Here is a 24,595-nt window from a genome sequence, read left to right as displayed (position 1 = left end):
CTTATCCAGAACACTTTAATACCCAGTAATGCTGGGTAAAGGGAAACCTATAGGGAATTAATACTTTTTACTTCAAGACTGAAATAGTTTGGCTGACACTCCTTACCAGGATATAAATTCAGGCTTCCTAACGTTGGCTATGGAATTTTTCTTCACCTGCTTTTCTTTTGCTCAGTTTGAAATTTTCCTTTTTTCCTATAATTCACTTGGTGGGAAAAGTGATCCTTTATATTAAAAACAGATGACAAAATGGTGATTACTCTTAATTTTTTTTAACTCCAGGGCCAGAAAATTCTTACATAGAATAAAGTAAACATTAAAGACTTCTTTTTTTTTTTTTTTTTTTTTTTTTTTGATGGAGTCTCCCTCTGTCACCCAGGCTGCAGTGCACAGTGGCACTATCTTGGCTCACTGCAACCTCTGCCTCCCAGGTTCAAGCAATTCTCCTGTCTCAGCCTCCTGAGGAGTAGCTGGGATTACAGGCATGCGCCACCACACCCAGCTAATTTTCGTATTTTTGGTAGAGATGGGATTTCTCCATGTTGGTCAGGCTGATCTCAAACTCCTAACCTCGTGGTCCGCCCACTTTGGCCTGCCAGAGTGCTGGGATTACAGGCGTGAGCCACCGCGCTCAGCCAAAAGACTTCTTATGAGTGCAAGTTATTCCTCCTTAAACAAAAAGACTTGACTTTGGTGTTCCAGGTGACTAAATAGGGTCTGGCATATAAGCCTGACTAGAACCATAACTTCATACCCATTTTAAGTTGAATCTGCACACTTTTTTTTTCTTTGCCTTTAGTATGAAAAGACACAGACTGTACTCTCAGAACTGAAGTTGAAGTTTGAAATGACTGAGCAGGAAAAGCAGTCAATCACAGATGAGCTCAAACAGTGTAAAAACAACCTGAAGCTGCTCCGAGAGAAAGGAAATAATGTAAGTCTTTGCAAACTTGCTTAGCTTTGATTGAGAGGCACATGAGAGATTGAAATTGATTTTCAGAGGACTTTTATCACTGATTTGTGAAGCAAATGGTACAAATGAAATAGGCTTTTCATTATGAAATTCCATGATAGAATCACTGTGCTGTCAGATTTTTAAGTAAGAATTTGTGCCTTTAACCTATACCCCTAGAAGAGCCTCGGGACTGCCTGGAGGAAGAGTCTTGTTTGCAATAAAGCAGCTTGCCTAAGAACTGTCAGCTTTTCCCAGATGAGTCTGAAGCTCTGTCACTAAGCTATCATCTGGCTCTTATTTCTCCCCTGCTGGGAAATGAAGCACTGTACCACCAGGGATCCATTTAAGACAGAGTAGTATATGTTGTTCTTATACCAATAATGTTCTCACTGAGGCACAGTTTCTAAAAAGCTTAATGTCTCTTTGTCATTATGTAAATATTAGAAAATATTTGGTGAGTTTCTGTAGTCCCATGAGAGAGGGAGAGAGATGAACATTTTGGTGTAAATTGAGTTTAATATTTTTTTGTTTTTCATTTGCTAGAAAGACAGATGGTCTTTAAAAAGATACTATACTAAATAAATGTTGTGTTGTACGTTTGGTGATCGTTACCTTTGTGGGCCCTGATAGATGTTTAGTGTGGTTGGTTGTGCTCTGACTTATTTAAAACCACTGTCATGGCTTGGACACTGCAGTGTGCGTGAGCCACATACTTCCTATGGAGGAAGCCACTCTGCTTACCTTGCAGCACAAGTACAAAAGAGTGATGTTGCATGGCCATCCTGTTACTCATTTGCACACAGAATGCTCATGAGTTGCGTCCAACTGTCCTTTGCTAAAGAAAGTCTTAGTTTGTAGATAATAAAGGCTTGCTGCTTAGGTAGAAGTCTTTTAGAAGTTGATGAACTGGGTGTGGAGGCTTTATGCTAAAGAAAATGGTTTGCATTTACTTTTTAAAATGTAGATTACATAACTCTTCTAAAATCAGATCACAGTGGTTTGATTACGTCTTTCTTTTGTGTTAATTCATATCCTTGGGATTTTGGAATTTCAGTCTACTGCTCAATAACCCATGAAGACATCTAGCATAATCAGAATGGATCCCCCCCGTACTATTTAGAACCTTTTCAAAAGTAACTTTGCTATTATTATTTATAGCTACAATTCACCTTAGGGGTGAATTTCCTTTTTTTGTGATATTGCACTTATGGTACTAAAATATCACTCTGTAATAACACTCATTGTAGCAATTTTCTTCCCATTTTAAAAATTATTATAATTATATTCTGGTAACATAATTGAAAGCCCTGAGAGTCAGCTGCCTTTTTTTTCTTTTTTTTTTTTTGGTTTGAGATGGAGTTTCACTCTTGCTGCCCAGGCTGGAGTGCAATGGCATGATCTCAGCTCACCGCAACATCCACCTCCCGGGTTCAAGCGATTCTCCTGCCTCAGCCTCCCGAATAGCTGGGATTACAGCATGCGCCACCACACCTGGCTAATTTTGTATTTTTAGTAGAAATGGGGTTTCTCCATGTTGGTCAGGCTGGGCTCGAACTCCCGACCTCAGATGATCTGCCCGCCTCGGCCTCCCAAAGTGCTGGGATTATAGGCGTGAGCCACCGCATCCAGCCCTGCCTGTCTTTATATATAACCAAACCTTTATTACATGTCAAATGTCTTGCCTGATTTAGGAAGCACGCATTGTCACAGGGCATTTATTTTTAAGCTTGAAAGCTGTATCATCTAATAAGCAAAAGAGCTTTGGTTGAAAAAAAAAAGATTTTGTTAGAGGCATAAAATAAACTTTAACCATTGCTAAGGGAGTACATTGTCAAATAATGGATTTCAGGTATCGAGCAAAAATAGTGTACTGTCAAGCAGAGAGCATCAGCTGATGGTGAAGTGTTGTCAGTGGTTTGTTTTTTGTTTTTTTGTTTTTTATTTTTTTGGAGACAGGGTCTTGCTCTGTCACCCAGGCTGGAGTGCAGTGGCGTGATCTCACCTCACTGCAGCCTTGACCTTCCCGGCTCAAGCAATCCTCCCACCTCAGTTTCCCAAGTAGCTGGAATTACAGACATGTGCCACCATGCTCAACTAATTTTTGTATTTTTTGTAGGGACAGGGTTTTGCCATGTGGCCCAGGCTGGTCTCGAACTCCTGGCCTTAAGCAATCTGCCCACCTCAGCTTGCCAAAGTGCTGGGATTACGGGCATGAGCCACTACACCGACTTGCTCTGTCTTCATGTGCTATATTTCGTTAGAATGTTAGGTATACCCACATTGCCCATTGCCTTCAGCTGTGTTGTTTTTTTTTTTTTTAATGGAGTGTTACTCTGTCACCCGGTTTGGAGTGCAGTGGCGCTATCTCAGCTCACTGCAACCTCTGCCTCCTGGTTCAAGCGATTCTCCTGCCTTAGCCTCTGAAGTAGCTGGGATTACAGGCATGCACCACCATGCCTGGCTAACTTGTATTTTTAGTAGAGACAGCGTTTCACCATGTTGGCCAGGCTGGTCTCAAACTCCTGACCTCAGGTGATCCACCTGCCTCAGCCTCCCAAAGTGCTGGGATTACAGGCATTGAGCCTAGCTGTTCCTTTTAAACTGATAGTTTCCCAACTGGCACACCACAGTCTATCAGATTGTGTTAGATGTCTTTAAAATGTTTGAATCTGTGCAAAACCTGAGTGGTATACTTCTATTATTTCATTCTTTCTTTCCTACCTCCCACCCTACTGGGGTCTGAATCCTCTTATCTGATTATTTTCATAGCATAAAATGATTTTAATATGCCTTCCCTTCTTTAGCCTTCCATATTACAACCCGTCCCAGCCGTATTCATCGGCCTATTCCTGGCTTTCCTGTTTTGGTGTTTCGGTCCATTGTGGTAGAGAAAGGTACAAGCACTATTGTTGAGTCCTTGTCTGTTCGTCCCCGTCACCTTTTTGTGCCATATTTGTAATATAGTGCATGGCAAGAACACACAGGTATTTTGTTACCTGAAGCAAACCCTTCATTTAGTATGCCATGTATTTGTGTCATACCAATGAACTGAACAGTCAACTAATCCCGTAACTTTTTGTCTTGTTTACTTTGTAGTAATGCTAACCATGAGTTAATTCCAACCTAACCAGTTGTTAATATGCTTCCATTAACTGAGTCTTTATCTCTAGCAAACTGGAGTACACTATGAATTTCTGCAATATTAGTACCCTCTTTCCAATTATGTGTTTAATCAGATTTGAATGAAGAGTTTGCCTCCTTGAAGTTTTCAGCCAGCTTTCTTCCTCTTCCTCCTTATCCTCTTCCTTTTCATAGTGTAGATTTTCTTTGTTTCAACCCTTTGCCTGTTTATACTATGCCTATGAAGATGAAAAAGAATGAGATTAACATAATGAACCATTGGCTCACAATCTCAACCCCACTGTGTACTCGCAAGGATATAAACGTATCCCGTTTCTTTCTGAGCCCTGACCGCAACATCAGAATATTTCTTTAAAAACCAGTTTTTCTCAATAATACTCCTGGAATACAAGTAAGAATACAAGTCTCAATCAAAGCAAGTTGATCTTATAAAGCCCTCTAAAAGCTAGCAGGCAACAGCCCATCCATGCTTGTCTCTAACTGGCATGCATGTTAGTAGAGCATATGAGGTGATCATGTGACTTTATTACACTGAACAGAGTCTTTACCAGAATTGTCAGACAGGCAGGATCCCTAATGTTACTTCTCCATCTTGAACCCTGTTTGATTTTATCTTCTGTGGTTTCAAGTTAGAGAACCAAAGCCTAGACCATTATCACCTTAGCCACTATCCCCTCGCATACTGGTTCTTATCAATAAATAAACATTTTGGGCAGAAACATACTACAGGTGTCTGTATACATCAGTTATATTGGAATATATGGATACCAGAGTAAATAAAGCAGGCAGAGCCCACAAATTTTCTTAGAAGTCACTATTAGGTTTCAACTGTAACAAAGTTGAAAACTTCCCAGGACTTTCTTGGGATGTGTTAGACTTCCAAATTGGTGGTCTGGCTATTATGGCTCTCCTCATACCTACACTCCCTCACTTTTTTTTTTCTTTTCAAACTTTATTTTTATGATGCAAAAATAAGATTTTTCCAATATTCTGTTCAAAGTATTCAGGACTCTCTGGAACCAAGGGGTTAATAGGTATGAAAACAGAGGGGAGAATGTGATATTGACTCTTGGTTTCTTTCCACACAGAAACCCTGGCCCTGGATGCCCATGTTGGCTGCCCTGGTTGCAGTAACAGCCATCGTGCTGTACGTGCCAGGTCTGGCCAGAGCTTCTCCATGAGAGCGTTCCTTGAGTCCGTACACCGTCCTCCCTCTAGAAGCTGGCATCACACTCATGCTGGGGACAAACAGAACCATTTTCTTCCTCTTTACCTCTTAAAACAGCAGAAGTACAAGAATACAGCTGTAGGGTCATTGCTTTAAATTATATAAAATGTATCTGTCTATAAAGAAGATATAAAATTGTGACTTTATTCTACTGTAAGCAATAATTTGCTTGCAATTTTTCATGTAATTTTTAAATTAGTATGTTGAGATTCTGAATATTATGGTGGCCTAAAGTAGGCTTCTTGGTACACCAGATTATTTATAACATTAAATTTATGAGTATTTTACTCTGAATTCTGATGGCCAGATAATTCATTTTTCTGATTCGATAACTACCCAAACCAAACAACCAATACATACATGGGAAGAGAGGCCCTGTGTGCTCAGTGCCTATCAGTTCGAAATATATACACATATATATATATTTTTTACATATTTACGCCATTTTTACTCATTATAAAACCACTGAGCTATTGGGAACAAGACTTAGAGACAACTATTTGCGTGGATTTTTTTTTTAAGGAAAAATACATTTGGAAAATAAACTGTTATGGTGATAATTTGGGGAATATGTGCACGCTTGTTCAGCCTTAATGTGACTTGAAGATGTGGAGGACATCAACTTTAAAAAACTTTCCATGAGAGTGTGTAATTTCTTGAGCAAACTGAAGAATATCTGGGAGCAAAAACGTAGTAATTATACAATTTCAGTGCAGTCAACCAAACTGTTGAGTCAATTGGAATGTAATTTATTAAACCTCATGTATTTAAAGAGATATTTTTCTTTAAAAGCCAAGTTACTTTCTCATATACAGCATTTTAGGAAGCATGATTTTTTTTTTCTGTCATCTATTCCTCCAAGCATGTTTAATTGAAGAAAGTATTAATATCTCTTTAGATAAGCTTGTATTGACCTAATTTGGTTTATGATGTGTCAGAGCTAATTCATGTTCAGGGTGAGCTGTTGTACCTACCAACAGATTTCCTGGTTGGGTATGCAAATGGTTATTTTCTTTTTATTGTTGTTAATTGGGACTTTTTGTTAATGAAATGCACTATTCCCAAGATATAGTGTTCTATGCACAATGAAGCACCTAAAAACACTGCTTGATGTTATAAATTTAAAACACAAGTGAAAGTTTAGCCATGGTTTTGTGCGGCATCATAGTTATGTCAATAAAGTTTATTTAGGTCTTAGAATATCCTAAAATATCACATAGTTAAATTTTTCAGTCAGTGAAGACCGGGAGGGAATGTCAGTGAATTGGCTTGAATGTTCTGTGGCAATCCACAGGTCTAGTCAAATATTGAAACAGGAGTTTAGGGTATAATTTGCCTTGTGATGTTTGGCAGTCACTGTTTATACTTTAAAGGTTATATTTTAAGCTGTTTGGGATTGCTGTTGGGAGGATCACTAGATTTATGGAGGAATTAGTCACAAATGACTTGTAGAAAATACTGTCATATAGTTCATTTCATCATTTTCTGTTGCAGGAAGCCACTCCACCACAGAATGCTAATATGCCAGTGGTACCCAGTACCTCTTGTATATAGGTTATTGCAAATATTGTTCTGAAATGCTTAACTTCAGAATTACATTTTTTAAAGTAAATAATTGTTTTAAATCTATTTTGTAAAGATATAAACTACAATAGAATTTCTGGAGTACAGATTAAACTATTTGCACTAACATACGTGATGTGCATGATTTAATAAAATAACTTTACTCTCCCTACGCATGTTTGAGTTGAATATCATTGAAGTGCTTAATGCTGACTCTACTATTGGGTTGTTAATAGTCTTCTCTTGAAATGACTCTTTATGCAACATAACATACATTTGGTATTCTTTGGGGTTTAAAAGAAAACACTTAGCTGTTTCCTCCAAGTTTTATTAGCCTTTTATTTAACTTACTGCCCTATTTTTTTCTCTTTTAATATGGTTATTGTTAAAATGAGAGTCACTTGCTAGACTGGTCTCTTTAAATGTAAGGTCTAGTATCAATACTTACTTCATTCAAGTGGAATAAATGGCTTTTTGTAGTTACTTCCAGTTTTCCTCAAGAATATAAGTAAGTCTGTTCATAAGCAATACCTTCAGTTTTGTTCAGCTCACTTCCAGGTTAAATAAAGAGTAGGATTATTCACTAGTAATAATAGAGTCATTAAGAAATATTAAGCATTGCAGCTAAAAATTGAACAACCCTATAATGATACATTTAAGAATTATTCAAAGGTGCTACGTGGCAGGGTCAGAAAATAAAAAGAACGTGGTGTTTGAAGCAAAACAGATCGGTATTGGCATCTTGGTTTTATCAGCTGTTGTTGCCTTGCACAAATCACATTTTCTCTGAGTCTCCATTTTCTCATTTATAACATGGGGAGAATAATACTTATATTTGTGGTAGTAGTGTGAACATTAAAAAGATAATGTATGTGAAGTACCATTCAAGTGGTGAATAAGTTTTTATGAGAATGTCATACTGAAAAAATATTGCAAATATTAAAGTTTTAGGTAAGCTAGTACATCTACTTTATTAAATGAATTGATTGACTCAACCATTCAGAATTTCTGTGTGTGAATGAGATATATGTGTAACACTATGAATCATGAGAAAGCATTATCACCTAGCTCAGTGTGTTGCCTTCATAGTTCACTCTTTTGGAAGTAATATGCTTGGTTTGGTGATGAACCAATTGCCCACAATGGTTTTGGAATTCCTGTCATTATTGCCTTTAGAGCTACTTTGAGTCACATGTGAAAACCATTCACATTGCCCTATAGTCAGAGGCTTTCGACCAAAACTAGTATTGCCTCCGTGATCTCTCACTTTAATCACTACACTTGACCGAAGTCTGGTGACTCTTGGCTGCTTCCAGTGACTATTTATCTACTATCAAAAGGATGGGAGTCTGCTACGAAAGAGAAAAAACCGCATACAAATCAACTGAGTTAAAACTGCAGCCTTGGCTGCAGATACAAAAATTAACCAGGTGTGGTGGTGGTGCATGTAATTCCAGCTACTCAGGAGGCTGAGGCAGGAGAACTGCTTGAACCTGGGAGGCGAGGTTGCAGTGAGCCGAGATCACACCACTGCATTCCAACCTGGGCGACAAGAGTGAAACTCCATCGCGAAAAAAAAATGCAGCCTTGCTCGTGACTTAAAAATGACAGCCTTGCTCCCAAAAGTTCACTTCTGGATAATTATTTTGAGAACATAATTATGTGCATAAAAATGTACTAGGACATGTAGTGCAGCATTTTTATCATAGTGACAGATAAACAACCTAAGTGGGTCATTGTTTAAATAAATTAATATTACCACTCTATAGATTACTGTGGTTACAAAGTATGTGGAAAGATACTCATACTATATTAAGTAAAAGAAAGAGGTTACCAGTGTAAAATAACCCTGGTTTTACAGAGGAAAAGAAATGTAAACATACAACGTATGTTTATAACAGGAGAACTTAGGAGGATTTATACCCAGACTGGTGGTAGTGGTTGTCTTTGTATGATTGTGGGTAAATTTAAATTCCCTTCCACCTTTATGATTTTCTTTCCTTTTCTTTTCTTTTCTTTTTCTTTTTCTGAGACAGAGTCTCACACTGTTGCCCAGGCTGGAATGCAGTGGCATGAATCTCAGCTCACTGCAACCTCCGCCTCCTGGGCTCAAGCAATCCTCCTATCTCAGCCTCCCAAGTAGCTGGGACTATAGGCATGTACCACTGCACCCAGCTAATTTTTGTATTTTTTTGTAGAGATTCAGTTTCCCCATGTTGCCCAGGCTGGTCTCGAACCTTCTGGACTCAAGCTATTGTTCCCCTCAGCCTCCCTTTTGTGATTTCTAATTTATTTTTAGTAATTAATAAATATGTGTTGCTTGTATAAATTTTTTAAGCTACAAAAATATTCCAAATTGGCTTTCATAGTTGAATGAGTAATTAACTTGTCAGAGTACCCACCCCCACCTTTAAAGGGGCTAATGTTCATTTACACTGAGGAATTCTGGTGTGTTCACTCAACAGTCAGTCTTACAATTTTAGAAATGCTTTGTACATATTAGTCATAGAATTATAATGCTGGAGAAACCCTTAACAATCCTATCCCATCTTTTTGTTTATCAGGGAAAAAAATCCAGAAAATTTTTTACTTGGAATCAATAATAAAGTTGAGAACCAAGATGTTTCTCTTTTTTTTTTTTTTTTTTTGAGACGGAGTTCCATTCTTGTTGCCCAGGCTGGAGTACAATGGCACAATCTCAGCTCAGCACAACCTCTGCCTCCCGGGTTCAAGCGATTCTCCTGCCTCAGCCTCCCGAGTAGCTGGGAGTACAGGCATGTACCACCACACTCTGCTAATTTTGTATTTTTATAGAGACGGGGTTTCTCCATGTTGGTCTAACTGGTCTTGAACTCCCGACCTCAGGTGACCCGCCTGCCTCAGCCTCCCAAAGTGCTGGGATTACAGGGATGAGCCACCACGCCTGGCCTGTTTCTTTTTCTGCTACTCTATGTTGTGTCTCCAGGTTTCAGTGGTTTCATATGCATTCATTTAACAAATACTTATTGAGTGTCTGATATGAGGTGCTGTGTCAGATCCTGACAACACTCAGTCCCTATCTTCATAGAGCTTTTGGTGTGGAGGTGAAATATAGGCAAGGAAGCTGGCAATTAAAATACAGTGTAATAGAAGAAGACACTGAAGCCTATGGAACCATAGAAGCATTGGGTGCATTTCCTCTGACCTTCAACCACTCAGCCTTCCAACCTGGGGATATTTGGCTACAGAGCCAAAGGTAAGTTTCCCTTCTAGATCGTCTGAGGAACAGGTCTGGTTTCTCTTGAAGCACATGTCATTGAAAACCATTAAGATCTGATCTTGATTTTCTTTAAAAAGGCATTATGACTGGGAAGCATTTTTAAGGCTTTGTGTATACTCTCCTGGAATTTTCCCCTGTTAAATGGTTTGAACTGTAACTTGCGAGTAACAGGTAACTAGTGAAGAATTTTATTTTATTTTTTTTTTTTTTTTGAGACGGAGTCTCACTCTGTCTCCAGGCTGAAGTGCAGTGGTGCCATCTTGGCTCATGGCAACCTCTGCCTCCTGGGTTCAAGGGATTCTCCTGCCTCAGCCTCCTGAGTAGCTGGGACTACAGGTCCACCACCACGACCGGCTAATTTTTTGTATTTTAGTAGAGACAGGTTCCACCATCTTGGCCAGGATGGTCTCCATCTCCTGACCTCGTGATCCGCCCGCCTCGGCCTCCCAAAGTGCTGGAATTAGAGGCGTGAGCCACTGTGTCTGGCCTAAGGATTTTTTTTTTTTTTTTTTTTTAAGCCAAGAAAAAGTGTTTTAGCCAGGCAGACTCTTTGAAAGGCGTCTCCTATTGACAAGCTGGGGCATGGATCCATAATAAATGATGGATCCAATAATAAATCCCTTGCACATGGAGGCAGGTGTCCACCATGTCTTGTTTGTGTTTATTGTCCTGCTCATTCAGTAGATTGAGCAGGACCTTTTTTTCTCCTAAAGATTAAGCGCCTTTCAGCCCAAATCTTAAAATATGTGATTTGTTACCCTGTCATGCAAGGACACTGAGTTAAAACCTATACAGCCTATGAAAAAGACACCGGGTGCGGTGGCTCACGCTTGTAATCTCAGCACTTTGGGAGGCCGAGGCGGGCAGATCACCTGAGGTCGGGATTTCGAGACCAGCCTGACCAACATAGAGAAACCTTGTCTCTACTAAAAATACAAAATTAGCCAGGCATGGTGGCACATGCCTGTAATCCCAGCTACTCAGGAGGCTGAGGCAAGAGAATCGCTTGAACCCAGGAGGCAGAGGTTGCAGTGAGCTGAGATCACACCATTGCACTCCGGCCTGGGCAACAAGAGCGAAACTCTGTCTCAAAAAAAGAAAAAGACATCATGAGCATTACGAATAACAAAGGCAAAGGGACCAGGGGAGGGAGATAAGAACAAGTAGAGAAACTGTTGTTCGTTGTGCTCCTGCTGCTCACAGTGGCTGTTCACCTTGTCATTTTCACCTTTTGAACTGGCCGGAGAATATTTAGGTAGCCAGATTTCATTTAGCAGAGATTCAGACTTCTACTTCGTGAAATTTCATCCTATGATTTTTCTTTATCCTAAATTCTGTGTACTCATTTATCCCATCAGCATCGTGTTCCACATAGAATTGGAAGCAGGTGTGCCTGCTCGGAATAGCATTCTTTTCCCTCTTAAATGGCGGGATCCCTTCCTGCTAGACTGAGGATCCTTCCTCATGGCAGGTTCTACAAGCAAACAAGGGAGGAGCTGCAAAGGCACTAAAAATCCCAACCATTTCAACTTTTTGAATCTCAGACTTCTGCCATAAATTACTTCACTGTGTAATCTTTGCATAGTTACGTCATTTTGTTTTGCATTGAAAACTTGCTCTGAGATAATTAGCCCATGCTTATTTAGCCTCCCCCATTACCCCTCCTCCTGCACTTCATAACTAATCTTCAAAGAGTTAATGTGTTTTGAATATCTTAAACCAAATTTTTGTTTTATTTTTTATTTTTAGAGACTGGGTCTAGTTCTGTTGATCAGGCTGGTCCTGAACTCCTGGCCTCAAGCGATCCTCCTGCTTCCCCCTGCCAAAGTACTGAGATTATAGGCATGAACTACCATGCAAGGCCTTATTTTCTTTAAATAGTGTTTATAGAGCTCATTACATTTTCTTCTATGCAGTAAATTTGGGATAGTTTTAAAGTTGAGCATTCTAATTTAGCAGTTTATGTCCCTAATCACATTTTTTTAAAATCCGCAAGAGTTTATTCAGTCACGCAATGTTGGCAAATAAAATTCTATATTTTAAATGCTTTTGCCAAAATTAGGTGGTAAATACATATGTGCTATGTGCACATATAGCCCTTTTTATCAATGAAGATGAGTAAGTACTGTGATATCACCTGTAATAAATAGAACCTTGTGCCTAGGTCATCTGTCTTTGAATACCTAAAATACACTTATTGGCCAGGCACAGCGGCTCACACCTGTAATTCCAGCACTTTAAGAGGCCGAGGCAGGTGAATCACCTGAGGTCAGGAATTCGAGACCAGACTGGCCAACATGGCGAAACCTCATCTCTACTAAAAAAAAAAAAAATCGTTCTTTAAAAAAAGGCCGGGCGCGGTGGCTCACGCCTGTAATCCCAGCACTTTGGGAGGCCGAGGCGGGCGGATCACAAGGTCAGGAGATCGAGACCACGGTGAAACTCCGTCTCTACTAAAAATACAAAAAATTAGCCGGGCGCGGTTGTGGGCGCCTGTAGTCCCAGCTACTCGGGAGGCTGAGGCAGGAGAATGGCGTGAACCCGGGAGGCGGAGCTTGCAGTGAGCCGAGATCGCGCCACTGCACTCCAGCCTGGGCGACAGAGCGAGACTCTGTCTCAAAAAAAAAAAAAAAAAAAAAAATTAGCCAGATGTAGTGGCACATGGTGTAATTCCAGCTACTCGGGAGACTGAGGCAGGAGAATTGCTTGAACCCAGGAGGCGGAGGTTGCAGTGAACTGAGATCTCGCCACTGCACTCCAGGCTGGGCGACAGAGCAAGATTCCATCTCAAAAAATAATAATAAAATAAAACACATTTATTTTTCTGGCCTCATGTTATAGCAAAGTCGTCAAAATCCCAGCAACTCTGGAGGCCGAAGTGGGAGGGTCGCTTTAGCCCAGGAGTTTGAGACCAGCCTGGGCAACATAGTGAGACCTCCATCTCTAAAAAAATTAAAAGTAAAGTAGCCAGGTGTAGTGGCACATGCCTGTAGTCTCAGCTCCTCAGAAGGTTAAGGCAGGAGGATCACTTGAGTCCAGGAGTTCAAGACTGCAGTGAGCTATGCTTGCACAGGGTCTCTAAAATAATTTTTTAAATAAAAAAAAAGTTACCCATTGCTATGTAACAGATTACCCCCAAAACTTTAGCAGTTTTTTTTTTTTTTTTTTTTTTTTTTTTTGAGACGGAGTCTCGCGCTGTCGCCCAGGCTGGAGTGCAGTGGCGCGATCTCGGCTCACTGCAAGCTCCGCTTCCCGGGTTCACGCCATTCTCCTGCCTCAGCCTCCTGAGTAGCTGGGACTACAGGCGCCCACCACCGCGCCCGGCTAATTTTTTGTATTTTTAGTAGAGACGGGGTTTCACTGTGGTCTCGATCTCCTGACCTTGTGATCCGCCCGCCTCGGCCTCCCAAAGTGCTGGGATTACAGGCTTGAGCCAACTTTAGCAGTTTAAAACAGCAAATAGGCTGGGGGTGGTGGCTCATGCCTGTAATTCCAGCACTTTGGGAGGCCGAGGTGGGTAGATCACCTGAGGTCAGGAGTTCAAGACCAACCTGGTCAACAAGGTGAAACCCTGTCTAAAAATACAGAAATTAGCTGGGCATGGTGGTGGGTGCCTGTAATTCCAGCTACCTGTAATTCCAGGTAGATCACCTGAGGTCAGGAGATCAAGACCAGCCTGGTCAACATGGTGAAACCCTGTCTGAAAATACAAAAATTAGCTGGGCATGGTGGTAGGTGCCTGTAATTCCAGCTACTTGGGAGGCTGAGGCAGGAGAATCACTTGAACCCGGGAGATGGAGGTTGCTGAGATGACACCATTGCACTCCAGCCTGAGCAACAAGAGCAAGACTCCATCTAAAAATAAATAAATAAATAAAAAACACACAAATATTTAGTATCTTACACAGTTTCTAAGGGTCAGGAATCTAGGAGCAGCTTAGCTGAGTGGTTCTAGGTCGAGGTCTCTCCTGCAGTTGCTGTCAAGCTATAGACTGGGCCTGGAAGATTTTCTTTGCTCATTCAGGTGCTGTTAACTGGAATCTTTAGTTCCTCACCACGTGGGCCTCACCATAAGGCTGCTCAGATAAAGCAGCTGGCTTCCCTCAGAGCAAGTGATTCAAGAGAAAGGCAGAGGGATGGATGCCACCATATTTTTCATAACCTAATCTCTGAAGTGATATACCATCACTGCAAAATTCTATTGGTCACACGAACTAACTCTGATATAGTGAGGAAGGTAATAACCAAGAGCATGGATACTAACAGGCAGCAGAAGAGAGCCAGGTTACAGACTGGTTCTTCACCTAATTTCCCACTAGGAAATTTTTGAATTGTTCATAAGCTTCTTTTAATTAAGTGTATCAAAACAGACAAACTAAATGACTTCTATAAATTACATCCTGGCCAGGTGCAGTGGCTCACGCCTGTAATCCCAACACTTTGGGAGGCTGAGGCGGGTGGATCACGAGGTCAGGAGATTGAGACCATCCTGGCTAACCCTGTCTCTACTAAAAATACAAAAAATCAGCCGGGCATGGTGGCATGTGCCTGTAATCCCAGCTACTCAGGAGGCTGAGACAGGAGAGTCACTTGAACCCAAGAGGCAGAGGTTGCAGTGAGCCAAGATCGTGCCACTGCACTCCAGCCTGGGCAACAGAGTGAGACTCCATCTCAAAAAACAAAAAAAAACAAAAGAATTAGATCTTTCCCCAATCTATTGATTCCCCAATATCAGTAAATCATTAATATTGAATTTAAAGTTCTAAAAAGTCCAAAACAAGAGACCTCTTAGGATTACTGTCATACTCACAATTTAAATTTAGAATTGTTTTCAAAATTGATCAAAGTAAATAATTTTCTTAAAACTGTGTCAACCACTATTTGAAAAGCTATAGGCCTGTAATCCCAGCTACTCAGGGCTGAGGCAGGACAATGGCTTGAACCTGAGAGGCAGAGGTTTCAGTGAGCCAGGATTGCACCATTGCACTCCAGCCTGGGTGACAGAGTGAAACTCCGTCTCAAAAAAAAAAAGCTATAAGGACAGGGTTTTTTTGTTTTGTTTTGTTTTTGGTTTTTTTGGTCTTCTTTCCTTTTTTTGTTTTTGTTTTGTTTTATTTTGATTTTTGAGACTGGGTCTCACTCTGTCACCCAGGCTGGAGTGTGGTGGTATAATCATGGCTCACTGCAGCCTTGACCTCCCAGGCTCAAGCAGTCCTCCCATCTCAGCCTCCCGAGTTGCTGGAACTACAGGCACGTGCCACCATGCCCAGCTAATTTTTGTATTTTTTTGTAGAGATAGGGCTCCCTGTGTTGCTCAGGCTAGTCTCAAACTCCTGGGTTCAAGCAATCCTTCTACCTCAGCCTTCCGAAGTGCTGGGATTACAGGCGTGAGCCACTGTTCCTGGCCGGAGAGTTTTTACTGGGCACTGGGCTAGGTGCACCTCTCCTCATAGCTTACCCCTCCTTCCCTAGGCTGTAATTGTTGGTTGCTTCTCTGTCTTCTCTATGAGACAGTAAGTTCCCAGAGTTCCCAGAGGGCAACTAAATACTGGGTCTTTACTCACTTTGGTATAACTGAAACCTAGTACAGTTCCTAGAACATTTATTTATTTACTTATTTATTTATTTATTATTAATGAGACAGAGTCTCGCTCTTGTTGCTCCGGCTGGAGTGCAATGGTGATGTCTTGGTTCACTGCAACCTCCACCTCCCGACTTCAAGCGATTCTTGCGCCTCAGCCTTCTGAGTAGCTGGCATTACAGGCATGTGCCACCACGCCTGGCTAATTTTTTGTATTTTTAGTAGAGATGGAGTTTCACCATGTTGGCCAAGCTGGTCTCGAACTCCTGACTTCAGGTGATCCACCTGCCTCGGCCTCACAAAGTACTGGGATTACAATTGTGAGCCACCATGCCTGGCCTAGTACATTTTAGATATTTAATAAGTATTTGTTGCAGAAAGGGAGTAGAACCCCAGTCTGAAGGTGGACTTGAATCAATACTTTCTGGTTGCTAACAGTGGCCATTCATAGATAGTATGATGGTGTGCTCTCTGGTCTGGAATAAAATCACTTAGTGGCAATAAACACTGTTACTACAAATGTAAATTTGACTGCAGAAAAGGACCTTATTTCTTACCAAATTTTAGACTTACTTAAAGCATACACTTAATCAGAAAAGCTAAACCTAGTTTTCACCAATTAGTAGATAGAAAGATCTACTGAATAAGCATTTATTTATGCCTGCTTTGTTTCAGTAAGGCTTTAAGGTGGCCTACACAGATATATAAAATGTGGAATAGGCTGGGCACAGTGGCTCATGCTTGTAATCCCAACACTTTGGGAGGCTGAGGCAGGAGGATAACTGAACCTCTGAGTTCAAAACCAGCCTGGGCAACATAGCAAGAGTCCATCTCCACAAAAAATTTTAAAATTAGCCAGGCGTGGTGGTACACACCCATGGTCCCAGCTACTTGGGAGACTGAGGTAAGAGGATCACTTGAGCTCAGGAGGTTGAGGCTGCAGTGAGCCAAGATCATGCCACTGCACTCCAGCCTGGGCAACATAAGGAGACCCTGTTAGATGACATACAGAATATCATGGCTTAAATCGGGGGATGGGGGGAGAGAAGAAAGTAAAATAAGAGGATATAAAATTGAGCCAAATAAGTAAAATAAAATTGGGCCAAGACTGAGGAGGAAAAATTACCCCATGCCACTTTGCACATATTGGCTCTGAGCTTTCCAATAATCAAATGAAAATCCTAGAGAGTTACCAAAGTCATTGTCCATAAGATTAATAATAAATTATTGAAAAATACAAAGACTAGGGATTTCTGTCAGGGCTATTTATTTGGAGGTGGTCTCTGTCACCTAGGCTGAAGTGCAATGACACGACCATAGCTCGCTGCAGCCTCAAACTCCTAGGCTCAAGCAATCTTTGTCTCAGCCTCCTGAGAAGCTGAGACTGCAAGTGTGTGCCACCATGCCCAGCTCATTTTTTAAAATTTTATTTTCTGTAGAGACTGGGTCTCCCTATGTTGCCCAGGCTGGTCCCAAACTCCTGAACTCAAGCAATCCTCCTGCTTCAGCCTCTCAAATTGCTGGGATTTCAGGCCTGAGCCACCATGCCCAGCCAGGGTTCTTTTTAAATGCATGCTGGCTCTACATAGTGTTGCTTTGAACCTAAAACTGCTCTAAAATGCTCTCTTAAAAAAAAAAAAAAGAAAGCATGCTATATAAGCATGCTTAAAGCATCATATAGGGAGTCTTTAATATCTTCTTTTCAAAAGTATCCTAAGTAGGGGCCAAGATGGGAGGATCCCTTGAGGCCAGGGGTTCAAGACCAGCCTAGGCAACATAGCAAGACCCTGTCTACAAAACTAAAATTTAAAAAATTAGTCAAGTGTGGTGGTACACACCTGTAGTCCGAGCTACTCAGGAGGCTGAGATGAGGAGATCCCTTGAGCCCAGGATATCAAGACTGCAAGTGAGCTGTGATGGTGCCGCTGCACTCCAGCCTGGGCAACAGAGCAATCCCTATCTCTGAAAACAAAGAAAGAAAAACACCACAGGTATCCCAAGTAGATGGAAAAAAATAACACCATTTGTCAAAGCTGGGAAGGGCAAATGGGAGTTTATTATATTATTTGTTATGCTTTGACTTATGTTTGAAATTTCCTACAATAGTTTAAGTGTTTTTAAAATGTACAGCAATCATCACACTTAATGGGATGAATTTGGTAGCATTTTTATTGAAGTCAAGGACTGGACATAGATACCCATTCTCATTCCAGCTCCTCAGCATTGAACTAGCTAATGCTCACTCTGTCGCCCAGGCTGGAGTACAGTGGCGTGATCACGGCTTACTGCAGCTTTGGCCTCCCAGGCTCAGGTGATTCTCCCACCTCAGCCTCCCAGATAGATGGGCACACACCACCGGAACTGGCTTTTTTTTTTTTTTTTTTGGTAGAGATGGGGTTTTGCCGTGTTGTCCAGGCTGGTCTTGAACTCCTGGGCTCAAGTGATCCTCCTGCTTTTGCCTTCTAAAGTACTGGCATTACAAACATGAGCCACCGTGCCTGGCCCAAAACTTTTTAAGCTCCAACATGACATGCAAAGGAAACTGACACTCTCAAACTCCTGGGCTGAAGAAATCTTCCCCACTTGGCCTCCTTAAGTCCTGGGATCACAGGCATGAGCTACCGCACCCAGCAGGAATTCCTAATCAAGCAAATTCTTTGTCATCAGCTAAGGAGCCCACTGAGTCAAACAAGTTGTTCTTGACCTCCTAGTCTCCTTGTACCCTGGGTCTGCTGCAGGCTGGTTTCTGGGCAGGCCTTCCCTAGAGCAGCAGCAGCCTCCTAATTTTGTGTGGAGTTACCTGCTAGGGCACCATTCCTATATAGAGCTGATGGTCAGCAGTCCTCACCTAAGAAAAGCAGTCTTTTCTTGCCCTGTGTTCAGTGGCAGTGATGCACACTGGGTGTTCCAGCCAGCAGAAAGGGGTCAGCTGGAAAGCAGAAGGGGCCGCCCTGCCTCTTGGCTCCAGTTGATTGTATGCCATGCAGGTCTGTTGCCAACATCTTCTGAATTTTCAAGAGAAACTGGAAACCAGGCTGGGCACAGTGGCTCACGCCTGTAATCTCAGCACTTCGAGAGGGCAAGGTGGGCGAATCACCTGAGGTCAGGAGTTCAAGACCAGCCTGGCCAACATGGTGAAACCCCATCTCCATTAAAAATACAAAAATAAAAATAAAAATAAAAAATTAGCCAGGCATGGTGGTGTGTGTCTGTGATCCCAGCTGCTCGGGAGGCCAAGGCAGGAGAATCACTTGAACCCGGGAGCCAGAGGTTACAGTGAGCCAAGATCACATCACTGCACTCCAGCCTGGCTGACAGAATGAGAGTCTGTCTCAAAAAAAAAAAAAGAAAAAGAAACAGGAAACTGGACTTTATTTTCACTTTCCAGATTAAAGAGGAGGAAGAAGGCCCTGTCTGAGGCAAGCAAAACATACCTGCAGGCCCAGTTTAGTCAGCGGGGCTACCAACTGGCAACCTCTGGTCTAATTAAGCCTAGAATTATAAAGCACTAGAGGACTTCACAGACCAATAAACTGTTCCAGAAATTTTGGAGCTAGACTTGCCAAATATTTTATTTTACTGTGTCTTAGTCCATTTTTATTGCTTTAACAGAATACCTGGGACTGAGTAATTTGTAAAGAAAAGAGGTTTATTTAGCTCACAGTTCTGCAGGCTGGAAAGTCCAAGGAGCATGGTGCCAGTATATTCTCGCTTCTGGTGAGGGCCACATGCTAGGTCACAACATGGCAGAGAAGGTCAAAGGGAAAGCAGACACCTGCAAAGAGAGGCAAAACCCACGGCAGCCCTGGCTTCATAACAACCCACTCTCCCCAGAACTAATTTATTCCTGTGAGAACTAATCCAGTCTCCTCAGAGCAAGAACTCAATCACTATGGCAAGAAAGGCACCAAGCCATTCGTGAAGGATCCACCCCCATGACCCAAACACCTCCCACTAGGCTTCTCCTCCCAACATTGTCACATTGGGGATCAGGTTTCACCATGAGTCTTGGTGGGACAAACAAGCAATATTCAAACCATATCACCAAGCTATAACACTTTTTAATGTAAAAAGCATGCCAAACACTGCTCTTAACTCATCATTTCATTAAAGAAAGGCCATTACAATACTTACAAAATAGCATGCACCAGTTTTGCAGATGCTGCTGCCATTGGGAGCCCCGTATTACCAGCCATGGTCAACCCCACTATGGTCTTCAACATTGCTGTCAACGGCGAGCCCTTGGGCCACGTCGTCTTTGAGCTGTTTGCAGACAAGATTCCAAAGGCAGCAGAAAACTTTCGTGCTCTGAGCACTGGAGAGAAAGGATTTGGGTATAAGGGTTCCTGATTTCACAGAATTATTCCAGGTTTTGTATGTCAGGGTGGTGACTTCACATGCCATATGGCACTGGTGACAAGTCCGTCTACGGGGAGAAATTTGATGAGGAGAACTTCATCCTGAAGCATACAGGTCCTGGCATCTTGCCCATGGCAAATGCTGGACCCAACACAAATGGTTCCCAGTTTTTCATGTGCCCTGCCAAGACTGAGTGGTTGGATGGCAAGCATGTGGCCTTTGGCATGGTGAAGGCATGAATATTGTGGAGGCCATGGAGCGCTTTGGGTCCGGGAATGGCAAGACCGGCAAGAAGATCACCGTTGCTGACTGTGGACAGCTCTAATAAGTTTGACTTGTGTTTTACCTTAACCACCAGACCATTCTTTCTGTAGCTCAAGAGAGCACCCTCCACCCCATTTGCTCGCGGTATCCTAGAATCTTTGTGCTCTCACTGCAGTTCCCTTTGGGTTCCATGTTTTCCTTGTTCCCTTCCATGCCTAACTGGATTGCAGAGTTAAGCTTATGATTATGAAATAAAAACTAACAGCTTTTTAGTTTTTAGGATACACCTAATCCACAGTGTCTTATGAAACCCTGGAGGCCAGATGTTTGTTGGAATTGCAAGGTATTTACATTTTTGAAAGGTTAATATGGCAAATAGAACACTTCATAGTAAAATGTAAAATTTCCAGTGAACCATGTGAATATTCAACTAAGTGGAATAAGTAAAGGCTATAAATAACTATGTCAGTTCAGGTCAGAGTTTTCTGCAAAATGAGTTTTTATACCAAACCAAAAAACAAAACAAAACAAAACAAAACTTGATTTTCAGAGCCCTTTGCATATGGACGATTATCAAGAAAGGAAAAGTCCTTTAAATGGACCACATTTAAGGCTATGGCCTTATTTTCCTCAGGTCACCCTAGCCCACTGGAGATTGCACTAATGGTTGGATATTTAGGAGCGTCTGATCTAAGCCAAAGCAAATCTTTATACAACTTCCCCACTTTCATCTGACTCCCTATTGCAACTAGTAGCATGCCACCACGCGTGGCAGCATTTCATAATGTCAGGTGTTCCCTAAATCTGTTTTCTAGTGTTTCATAGCTGCTTGGTCCTAGTTCTAATTGCCATGCTACCCTGAACTCAACTCCTGCTTTTATGAGACTCCTCTGCAATGGACCTCTCCAAGCTGGCATAAGGCCCAATGAGCTTGGCTCCCTCAGCTGTCCCTGTTATGTGACAAGCTTGCCCTCCATGCCGAGTGACTTCAGGGCTTTCAAGAATGTCTCCCATGTGGCCGGGTGCAGTGACTCACACCTGTAATCTTGCACTTTGGGAGGCTGAGGCAGGAGGATGGCTTGAGCCCAGAAGTTCTAGATCAGCCTGGGCAACATAATGAGACCCTGTCTGTACAAAAAAAATTTAAATGAGCTGGGTGTGGTGTCATATGCCAATAGTCCCAGCTACTTGGACAGCTGAAGCAGGAGAATCACTTGAGACTGGGAGGTCGAGGGTGCAGTGAGCCATGGTCACACTACTGCACTCCAGCCTGGGCAACAGGAGACCCTGTCTCAAAAAAAAAAAAAAGTTTGAACAACCAAGTTATATCAATGGTTTGCACTGACTCGGAATTAAATGACTTCAGAAAGCAGCCTGAGAAACTGGAAGGGGATGAGACATTGGAGGCAGGCCTCAAAGGACCGGAAAGATTTGGGCTTATTGAGGATATAACAGAAAGGCACTGCAAGGGGAAGGTGGGAACAAGTCTGGTGTGAATGAGTGGTTTCATGCTGGCTGGAGCTAGGCCTGGTTGAAGAGCAGCATTTGGAAAGGACATTAGAAAGAGGACATTTCAGGTGAAAGAAATGGTTGAGGCAAGAGGGAGCCCGCTGTGTGTGCACCCGTACTGTGCAAAAACTGCCCCCACTGCAGGGGAGGATTCACACTTTTGATTGTGATGAGCCAGCTGGCTGGCTTAAGCAGAAAGAGAATTTATCGTGAGGCTACAGTGCAGGGCATTTCTGTATCTGCCTCTCCGTCTTCATCCCAGTCTACGTCAGAAATTCCTCTCCCTGCTCTCAGGCCCTGGAGGATTTCTTCTGTGGCCCTCCTCTTACCCTAAGCATTTTCTACCCCATTTGGGGCATTTTCTACCCCAGATGACCCAGTTGCCTGGTGTCATTTCTCTCTCCTTTTAAACTATAAGCCCCTAACAGCAGGGCTGTGCCTTACTTGCCTGTGCCACCCTCCAGCCCCCCACTGCTTTGGAAAGCGTGTCCTGCAGGCTTTCAGATTTTCTCCATGTTGACCCTGCCTTGACCTTCCCGTGGGGAGGTACTCAAGTTTCCCTTTCTGCGTTATCTCCTACAGTCCCTTGCAAAGATTCAGATCTCTGGCTCCAGGCATTTATTGCATTTTTCTGATCAAAGCTCCCTTCCGAGCAGGATATTTTCCATACCGGGAAGCTTAAGAGAGACCACAGTGAACCATGGGAAGAATGGAGTGATCGTAATTTTCTCAAGTTCCCGCATTGATTTAGCACAAGAAAAGGAATCCTTTGCTCAGCTTCTCCTCAGAGCACTTTACTTAATTCGGCATACATATCCTTTTTTTTTTTTTTTGAAACTTTTTATTTTGATATGATTTTAAATTTGCAGAAGAGTTGCAAGAATAGCACAAGGAACTCACATTTGCCCTTCACCCAGATTTCCCAGTTTACACCTCACCTCGTTTGTTTTCTGTGTGTGTATGTGTGTGTGTGTACACACAGGTGCATTTTTTTTCTGAACTGTTTGAGAATGTCAACACATTCATTTTGTCCCTTTGCGCCTACACACTTTAGTGTGTATTTCCGTGGAAGAAGGATATCCTCTTGGGTTTTTACTTTGTACCCGGAGTGCTGGTTTCTTGCCCTAATATAGTGTTTACTGGCAACTGGAGGGTTGGGGGGACAGGGATCTTACGGATCTGAAGGAATTAGTCAAGAAGTTGTCACAGCATCTCCTCCTAACTAGACCCTGCAGGGACAGAAACCCACTCTGAGAAGTGTAAGGCTGGGCCATCTTAGAAAAGTCTGCTTGTTGTTTCTGGATGAAAATGTGATTGTTGTCACAGGTCCAAAGCCAAACACATTTTGGGAACGGTGGCATCAATTAACCCAGCCAGCCTCAGACCTTGAGGCATTTTTATGGTCTGTGCAATACAAGAATCCAGAAGGAAAAGAAGTTGTACCATTGCACTTACAGAGAAGCTTTGTCTTCCATCTCAGTCCTTGCTGCCTGTACTAACAGTCGCAATCCTAACATCCTACCTGGACATCATCTTCCTGCCATCATCATCTGTGCCAGGGGTCCCCCAAACCTTCCTGCTCTTAACCAAGTTCCGAGAGATTCTGGGATTCAAGGGCTCCCAAAACAGCTGTGGGCAACCTTCCTCAATTAAGTCCCCACTTTTGGCCGGGCGCGGTGGCTCAAGCCTGTAATCCCAGCACTTTGGGAGGCCGAGACGGGCGGATCACGAGGTCAGGAGATCGAGACCATCCTGGCTAACATGGTGAAACCCCGTCTCTATTAAGAAATACAAAAAACTAGCCGGGCGAGGTGGCGGGTGTCTGTAGTCCCAGCTACTCGGGAGGCTGAGGCAGGAGAATGGCGTGAACCCGGGAGGCGGAGCTTGCAGTGAGCTGAGATCCGGCCACTGCACTCCAGCCCGGGCGACAGAGCGAGACTCCATCTCAAAAAAAAAAAAAAAAAAAAAAAAGTCCCCACTTTTTTGGTTATGCCTAGTGGATAGATGGACAGGTGGAACAACTTTTTTTCCTAATATAGAGTTAATACATGCTTCTTGGGGAAAAAACGTAAGTATAGAAAAATGTGAAGAAGGGATACAGATCACCTGTCAACTTACTATAGTTTTGGTATCCACCCTTTCAGATTCCATCAGGAATGAACATTGTGTGATGGCTAAGAGCCCACACTCAGGTCATCAGGACTAGACACAGTGCTGGCTGTGTCATTACTAACTGAAGTAAGATAACTAACTTCTTTGAGATCCAGTTTCCTCTTCAATAAAACAAGATAAGGCTGGGCACAGTGGCTTACACCTGTAATCCCAGCACTCTGGGAGGCCGATCACTTGGGGTCAGGAGTTTGAGACCAGCCTGGCCAACATGGTGAAATTCTGTCTCTACCAAAAAATACAAAAATTTGCCAGGCAGCCGAGTGTGGTGGCTCACGCCTATAATCCCAGCACTTTTGGGAGGCCAAGGCAGGTGGATCACCTGAAGTCAGGAGTTCAAGACCAGCCTGGCCAACATGGTGAAACCTCGTCTCTACTAAAAATACAAAAATTAGCCGGACATGGTTCATGCCTGTAATCCCAGCTACTCGAGAGGCTGAGGCAGGAGAATCACTTGAACCCAGGAGGCGGAGGTTGCAGTGTATCGAGATCGCGCCACTGCACTCCAGTCTGGGCAACAGAGCAAGACTCTGGCTCAAAAAAATTTAAAAAGTAAAAAGAAAAAAA

At 42.5% G+C, this 24,595-nt stretch overlaps 1 protein-coding gene and 1 pseudogene across 22 annotated transcripts in view; both read left to right on the top strand.

Moving 5' to 3' along the window:
• SLMAP (sarcolemma associated protein) overlaps positions 1-7,770 on the top strand; it is a 177,170-nt gene extending 169,400 nt beyond the window's left edge. For 17 of the 22 annotated variants that reach the window (XM_031663263.1, XM_031663258.1, XM_031663254.1 and 14 more), the window contains 2 exons: positions 800-934; positions 5,185-7,059. In XM_031663263.1, coding sequence (XP_031519123.1) covers positions 800-934; positions 5,185-5,277 — 228 coding nt within the window. In that variant the 3' untranslated portion in view covers positions 5,278-7,059. Of the gene's footprint in view, positions 1-799; positions 935-3,759; positions 3,850-5,184 lie in introns of all 22 variants that reach the window. The other 5 variants (XM_017955359.3, XM_017955361.3, XM_031663268.1 and 2 more) reach the window with 2 other exon arrangements.
• An 11,291-nt stretch (positions 7,771-19,061) lies between these two features.
• On the top strand, positions 19,062-20,641 carry LOC110742556 (annotated as a pseudogene).
• Positions 20,642-24,595: the final 3,954 nt, after the last annotated feature.

This window comes from Papio anubis, chromosome 2 (assembly GCF_008728515.1).
Source record: "Papio anubis isolate 15944 chromosome 2, Panubis1.0, whole genome shotgun sequence".
Taxonomy (NCBI): Eukaryota; Metazoa; Chordata; class Mammalia; order Primates; family Cercopithecidae; genus Papio; species Papio anubis.
This window is presented reverse-complemented; position numbering and strand designations above follow the sequence as displayed.